The following is a 7,984-nucleotide window of genomic DNA, read 5'->3' on the forward strand; positions in this document are numbered from 1 at the left end:
TGGACCTGCTGGTCACACCGTTTCTGATACAAGCCAAGATGCCATTGGCCTTCTTGGCCACCTGGGCACACTGCTGGCTCATGTTCAGTCGGCTGTAAACCGTTACCCCCAGGTCCCTCTCCTCCACGCAGCCCTCCAGCCACTCTTCCCCTAGACTGTGGCACTGCATAGGGTTGTTGTGCCCCAAGTGCAGGACCCGGCATTTGGCCTCGTTAAACCTCATTCCATTGGTCTCGGTCCAGCGGTCCAGCCTGTTCAGATCCCTTTGCAGAGCCTCCCTACCCTCCAGCAGATCGACACTTCCTCCCAACTTAGTGTCATCTGCAAACTTGCTGAGGGTGCACTCAACGCCTTCACCCAGGTCATTGATACAGACATTGAACAGAGCTGGACCCAGTACTGAGCCCTGAGGAACTCCACTTGTGACTGGCCTCCAGCTGGAGTTAACTCCATTGACCATCACTCTCTGGGCCCGGCCATCCAACCAGTTTTCAACCCAGGAGAGTGTGCGCCTGTCCAGGCCAGAGGCTGACAGTTTCTGAAGCAGAATGCTGTGAGAAACTATGTCAAAGGCTTTACCAAAGTCCAAGAAGACTACATCCACAGCCTTTCCCCCATCCAGTAGTTGAGTGATTTTGTCATAGAAGGTGATCAGGTTACTTTGGCAAGATCTGTCTTTTGTAAACCCATGTTGACTGGGCCTGATCACCCGGTTTTCTTGCATGTGCTTCATGATAGCACTCAAGATTACCTGTTCCATGACTTTCCCCGGCATTGAGGTCAGACTGACAGGCCTGTAGTTCCCCGGATCCTCTCTGCAACCCTGCAGAAGGATGGCTCATGATTTAATAGCAGTGAACAATCCAGGGTTTGCTGTCTGTAGCTAGGCCTGACCTTAAGATAAGATAAAAGGGAGTAGAATACAGGAATGTGGTATCCAGCGCGGGAAAGTCCCGAAGAGTTGTGATGAGAACCTTGTATCTGCCCCTTTTGCGTGCTCAAGAGCGTCCGACCAGTTGCGTGACAGCATAAAGCGTGTGAACAGCGGGACATAACCAATTAGGATTTGTTTGTTAGCGCGTGCACTATTGGGATAAGTATATAAGAAGTGTAAGGTGTATGAATAAATGAGAACGATCATACTCATATTGAGACTCCATCGTTACTCCGGGTCCGCCTCCCGCTCCGACACAACCCTTCTTGTAGATGGGCACAACATTAGCCATCCTCCAGTCTAGTGGAACTTCCCCAGTCAGCCAGGACTTCTGGAAGATGATGGATAGGAGTTTGGAAAGGACATCCGCCAGCTCCTTCAATACTCTTGCGTGGATCCCATCCGGCCCCATAGACTTGTGGGAGTCTAGCTGGGCAAGCAAGTCTCTAACCACCTCCTCTTGGATCATGGGAGCCTCATTCTGCTCCTCTTAACTCTTGGGTTTGTAAACAGAAGGAACAACTTTCTTTGCTATTAAAGACTGAGGCGAAGAAGGCATTAAGTACCTCAGCCTTGTCCTTATCCCCTGTCACTGTTATTCCTTCTGTATCCAATAGGGACTGGATATTCTCCCTCGTCCTCCTTTTCCTGTTAATGTATTTGTAGAAAGACTTTTTGTTGTCTTTCACAGACTTAGCCAATTCGATTTCTAGTTGGGCCTTAGCCCTCCTGATTTTTTCCCTGCACGATCTCACTTCCTCCCTGTAGTCCACCCAAGATGCCTGTCCTTTCCTCCAAAGCACATAGATCTTCTTCTTATTATTGACACATCTTGAGATCTCCCTGCTTCACCAAGCTGGCTTTTCCCCCTGCCGGCTCCTTTTCCGGAACACAGGGATGGCTTGCTCTTGAGCTGCTAGGATTTCATTTTTCAAGAGCGCCCAGCCCTCGTGGGCTCCCTTGCCCTGAAGGACTGTTTCCCATGGGACTTTGCTAACCAACCTTCTGAACAGGCCAAAGTCTGCCCTCTGGAAGTTTAATGTGATAGTTTTGCTAGTCCCCTTCTTTATCCCACCTAGAACTGAAAACCCTGTCATCTCATGATCGCTTAGTCCCAGGCGTCCTCCAACCGTCAAATCCCCAACAAGACCTTCTCTATTCGCAAACAGCAGGTCTAGGAAGGCACCCTCCCTTGTTGGTTCACTAACCAGTTGTGCGAGGAAGTTGTCTTCGATGCACTCCAGGAACCTCCTAGGCTGTTTCCTTTCTGCTGTATTGTACTCCCAGCAGACATCCGGAAAATTAAAGTCACCCACGAGGACAAGAGGCAGAGATTTAGAGACTATCCCCGGCTGTTTATAGAAGAGCTCATCAGTTGCTTCTTCTTGGCTGGGTGGTCTGTAACAGACTCCTATCACAAAGTCCGCCTTCTTGTGGGCTCCTCTGATTTTAACCCATAGGCACTCGGTCCCATCCTTGCCATAATCCAGTTCAAGAGTATCAAAACACTCTTTAATATAGAGGGCTACCCCACCTCCTTTCCTACCCTTCCTGTCCCGCCTGAAGAGTTTATATCCCAACATAGCTGTACTCCAGTTATGTGAGTCATCCCACCACGTTTCTGTGATAGCAATGACATCGTAGTCACTTTGCCCTATAATAGCTTCCAGCTCCTCCTTCTTATTGCCTATGCTGCGTGCATTTGTGTATATGCACTTCAGCTGGGCTGATGAACCTTCAGCCCTTGTAAAGGGAAGAGAGTTCATTCTCGATTGACTGGTCCTTGGAATAACTAATTCCACAGACCCAGTTTCATCCTTACTGTCCCCACTTGTACTCGTCCTCACTTGCCCTGTGGTGGCGTACTGGTGGTCCTCTCCAGCACACCATTTCTCAGTCTCTGGTGTCCCACTTCCAGGCTCATTCCCAACTAGCCTGGTCTCCTCCCCTTCCCCCTTCACATCTAGTTTAAAGCTTTATTTAAGAGCCTAACTAGATTTTTAGAGATAACTTTAGTCCCCCTTGGAGACAAGCATGACCCATCCCTAGTAAGAAAACCTGGGGGTGGGTGGGTCACCCCATGATCAAAGAAGCCAAAGCCTCTCTCCTCACACCAGGCTCGGAGCCAGGCATTAATCAGCTGTTTGTCCCTGTCCTCCTGTTCCATATTCCTTAGTACCGGGGTAGAACTAAACACCCCTTGTGCCCCAGAGCCCTCCATCATCCTCCCTAAAGCCCTGAAGTCTCTTTTGATGGCTTTCAGCTTTCTGTGCTGTAAGTCATCATTACCTATTTGAAATACTAACAGGGGATAGTAATCCATTTCCTTCACCAAGGAAGGGAGTTTTCTATTGATGTCCCTCACTGATGCCCCTGGTAAGCAGCAGACCTCCCTGTGGAGTGGGTCCGGTCTGCAGATGGGTCCCTCCACTCCTTTTAGAAGGGAATCTCCTAAGACGATCACTCTCCTCTTTTTCTTGACAGAGAATGTTTTTAGGGCCCAGTTTTTAAATCTCCCGCGGTAGCCGCCGGGACCGCCCCGTCCCGTCAGGCACCGCACGAGATCGTCCGCTGCCGCGTGGCAGGAGCCGAGCGCCGCCCGCCCCGCTCCGCTTAGGTTTTCCTAGGCTTTTTCCGTCTCAGGGAAGTGCCCCACCACTTCAGATGGCCACCCCACCGCAGTACTCAACGTCCTGCCGCTGGATGTCGCCGAAAAAGCGACATCTAGCTTTGTGACTGGAAAAAGCTTTGTGGCTGGAGCCGGACTCTTTGAGTTACACGGTTTCTGCCTCTGTTTAGTGATATACATGTTCCTCTAAGCTACTGTTGTAAGAGAGAATAAGGCCAGTAAGAAATGGGCCTAGAGACACTGAGGCCTTTATATTTAGGGGTTTAGCTCCTGTTCAGATGCTCATCTCCTGCTACAGAAAGAAGATTGGGGAACGTGCTTGTCGTTGTTGGGATGGACACGACATTCAAAAGTTTCTGAGCAAAAGCCAAATTTTATTGTTTTACAAGTCTCTTTATATTTTTTCTCATCTATCAGGCTGTGTTCATGCACTAAAGCTGTTAAAGCGATTCGCTCAACCACTCTGTCCATGCGCCTAAAGCTTTACTATGATTGGTTGAACAATGCTGTCCATGCGCTATCTGTGTCTACTATTTTTCCTGCCAACTTTCAATTAGATGTTACTTGTTTCGCTTCCAAGATCCTTCTTCAGGAATATCCAGCCTCCTTTTCAAGGTCAATATCCATTTTCTCTGATTCCTCAGACCAGCTGTGGACTCCCACACGTGCTGGACAGAAAGATGCTCTCAAGTGCTGTTGCCATATGCCAGTGCTGTGTCGGCGCACACAGTCAAGGGGCAACACAGGGAAAAACCTGACAGGAGGTTAAGTCAGTGGCAAACTACAACAACACAGATTACCTTTCTTGACTCCCAGGGTTTGAAGAACATGGATACCTCCTACTAATAGTTAGCTTCAGCCCCGCTTTCCACACAGTATATCAAAATTCTTCTTTTCTTCAACTGCAGATAAGTTTCTGATCTTCTTCCACTTCTTCAACAAGATACTGTATCCAGAACACAGTATTGGTGATAGCTCTCACAACCGGAGAGTGAATAAAGGACTGAAAAATCTCTGCACCCCTAGTGAAGCATATGGACAGCTAGCGCAGCGAGGTTATACCCACAGGTTTATGTTGCTGGTGTATCCGTCTTGTTCTTTTCCAGCTGACTTCCTGAGTCTTGCAGGGAGGAAAAAGCAATGCTGCAACACCAGGGCAGCATCTTAAGTAAGATTTTTAAAGGCCATTTGGGGCTGGTAAAACTGTTGGGTGTGTATGCCTAGCCCAGAACGAGGTACAGCAGAAAAACAAAAGTGCGTACTTAGGAAGTCAGCCTTCCCAGGCTGCTGCCCTGAGAGCCACACAGAAATACTCTGTCACCCAAAATGTAACAGCAAACACATGCCTAGTCCGAGAAGATGCTTCAGAAATAGCAAAAAAGGTTGCCTTTTGGGAGGAGGCTTTAGGCTTATGCTTTTCACAGTGATGTTGGTTCCTTCTGCCTCTCAAGACAAGTTTTCTCTTTAGTTCATGAAGTCTGTTTGACGAGCAGTTTAAAATGACATGTCCTCAAAAAGCTGGTAGAGAAAGGTGGAAAAGTTGTTATTTCGGAACAACATTCTTCCCGGAATCCGCATGTTTCCTGTAACAATTCTTCCTTCCGCACGTTTCATGTCACGACTAATGGAAACTGCTGTCCAAGTCTTATGACCCTGTATTGTTTCAATACAGTTTATGATGCCACAGTGGTATTACAATGTTATTATTGTGTATTCTTATGTCCTATTCCAATCACTAGAATATTATTTCAATTCTTCTCACAGAGGGTAAGGCTTTGAGAAGCCTTCTAGAAATGTACTGTCACAGTGGCAGAGCAGAAACAGAGATCCCGCCACAGACAGGCCCCTTGCCACCACCAGCATACCCACCAGCAGCCTCCCCCATTGGTGTCACGAAGGCACCAAGGCACGCCTGTGTCCGCAAGCACACAGGTCAGCACCAAGGGAGCCAATGCCACCTCATGGCATTGGGGTCTCACGGAGTAAAGCATCCACCAATCAGGGCACCCATGAGTTGTAAGGGCTCGGGAGGCTCCTATCCACTCTGTAAAGGGAGCCCCCGGGAGCCCTGTCCTGCAGGGCAGTTTGTGCTTTGTGGGCGTCGGGGCGCAGTGTGCCCAGGACAGGTGAAAGTCACTGAGCCGGAGGGGGGGATTGGTGGGGGGAGGGGAGCCGGAGGGGGTGTGTGTGAAGGCTGGGGCTGGCTGCGGGGGGAGGCTGTGGTGTGCTCCGGCGCCTGTGACATCACAAAGGATGAGCCACGGGGGAGGTTATAAAGGCGCCAGCAGGCAGCCCTGAGCAGTACGGAGTGGGACAGTGGTGAGTGCGCACGTGCGGGGAAGCTGGGCTGGAGGAGGGCTGGGGCAGAAAGGCGGGTCCCAGGGAGGGTCGGTTCTCCCCCAGCATCGAGGTCCCAGCCGCTCGCTGGAGCACCTCGGGGAGGGCACGGTGCAAAGGCATTGCTGCCTCCCAGCTGCGTTGCCCCCACTCCCGTCTGCCCCAAAGCTCCTTCTCGCCTGCCACCAGCTCCCTCCATCCCAGCCTCTCTGAAACCCTCTTGTCCTTCCTCCTGCAGGCCATGGCTGCCATAGCACTCCTCGTCCGTGCCTTGCTGTCCTTCATCCCGAACCTGCCGATGGCTGGTGATGAGCTGGATGAGGCGACGCGTGAATTCATGCAGCAGCGTGCCCTGTACGTGAACGCGGAGATGACTCGGCTGCTGCAAGACATAGAGGACAGGAGCGTGGAGCAGAAGACACAGGAGCAGTGTGACTTTGCCTGGGGAGCACTGCTCTCCACTGCCTCAGAGCAGTGGCACTTCTGCGTGATCGCTGGAGTCCTGGTCCTGCTCTTTGGGCTCTGCTGGGTCCGGTTCAGGAACAGGAGCCGTGAGGCAGAAAGCAGCAGCACTGAGGAAAGGTGCTGCTGCAAGACGGTGAATGTGGAGGAGGAGCAAGAATTGGAGCAGGAAGAGGAAGAAAGTGAGGGCGAAAGTGCTGATGATGAGCGTGATCTGGGCTGGACTTTTGAAAGGCGCTTTTTCAGGCGAGTGCAGAATCCGGCCTACATTGGCCTGGTGGTGGAGGACCTGGTGGCTGAACTCCTCTGGCTCTTCCAAAAGCGCTTCTGCAATAGTTTCTTCCCTGTGCTGCAAAGAGCCATCGGTGTGGGCAGCACCTTTGAAGCTTGGGACCCCTGTGAAGATAGTGCTGTCTACCAGCTGCTCGTGCCCCTGAAGGCACCTCGTGGACACAGGTTCCAGCTGCAGATGGGCGCCACAGGGCAGATGCCAGTAGAAGACCCTCGCATCTATGTGGAGCTGGAGTGCACCTGCACGGGGCAGCAGAACATGCTCTGCTTCCTCCACCATTCTGAGGAGGAGCTGACAAGAAATCAGGATCCCAGCCTCCTACACATCCTCTGCACAGGCTCCTACCTAGATGTGCAAAAAACTGCCCTCTGGTTCCAGACCTTTGTGATGTCAGCCTGGATGGATGTGTCTCATTCCCGCTGCTACAACATGGAGATGCTGCCCTCCAGCCGGTCCTGCAAGCTGCAGCTGACGGGTGACTCCAGAAGAACCCTCTTCATTGAGTTGATTTTTGGGGTGCAGCAAGGGGACTCGGACATCTTCCTGAGTAGCCAGGCTGCAGAGGACACCTTCAATTCAAGCACTACGTGGCCAGTGACCTACGCTGTGGCAGAGGTGAAGTTCTTCAGGCATATGGCCAGGAAGGCCTCAGCACGTGCCCACCTCAAATGCCTTCAGACCTGCGCCTGCATCCTGACGGGCACAAGCTTTTCCACCTATGACTTCAAGACAGCTGTGATGCACCTCCTGACCACAACCCCCCTCTCACGTTGGTGCAGGAAGAACTTCCTACTGCGGCTGCAAGACACCATGCGATACATGCGCTGGTGCCTGGAGGAGAAGCGCCTCAACCACTTCTTCCTTGGCAATGAGAATGTGCCCGAGGAGATAAGCTTGCCGCTATCCTTCAAAATGGCCGAGCCACTCAACCTCTTCCAACGCTTTGCACAGGATCCGGCAGCCTGTGCTGACGCGCTGCGTGATTTCATCAAGCTTGAACACCGACTCATACGACAGCTCATCCTGGGATACTGGGAGAGGGCTCCACACACAGAGCTGTGATTGTGGGTCTCACAGCTGACAGCAGACGACAACCTCACGCGGCGGGGAAAAAGAGGGGTGAATGCAGGACACAGACAGGGAAGGGAAACCCCTGTGCAGCAGCCCTGTGCCAAGAGTGGCTGTGTTCTCCCTTCAACAATCTCAGTGTAGCGTCGGGGATGACCAGGGTGGCTACAAAGATGACTTTCATCTACCTTTCCGCTTGTGCGGTCATTGCCACGGTGGCGATTTCACATGACCCATAGATTCTTGCTAGCAGGTGCAGCTG

At 51.6% G+C, this 7,984-nt stretch overlaps 1 protein-coding gene across 1 annotated transcript; it reads left to right on the forward strand.

The window, feature by feature from the left end:
• The first annotated feature begins 5,874 nt into the window (after positions 1-5,874).
• On the forward strand, positions 5,875-7,716 carry LOC128850445 (inositol 1,4,5-trisphosphate receptor-interacting protein-like 1). Its single transcript, XM_054054791.1, has one exon. The coding sequence runs from the start codon at positions 6,142-6,144 to the stop codon at positions 7,714-7,716; it is 1,575 nt and encodes a 524-aa protein (XP_053910766.1). The 5' UTR covers positions 5,875-6,141.
• The last annotated feature ends 268 nt before the right edge of the window (positions 7,717-7,984 follow it).

The sequence above is a fragment of the Cuculus canorus genome, chromosome Z (genome assembly GCF_017976375.1).
Source record: "Cuculus canorus isolate bCucCan1 chromosome Z, bCucCan1.pri, whole genome shotgun sequence".
In the NCBI taxonomy this organism is placed as follows: Eukaryota; Metazoa; Chordata; class Aves; order Cuculiformes; family Cuculidae; genus Cuculus; species Cuculus canorus.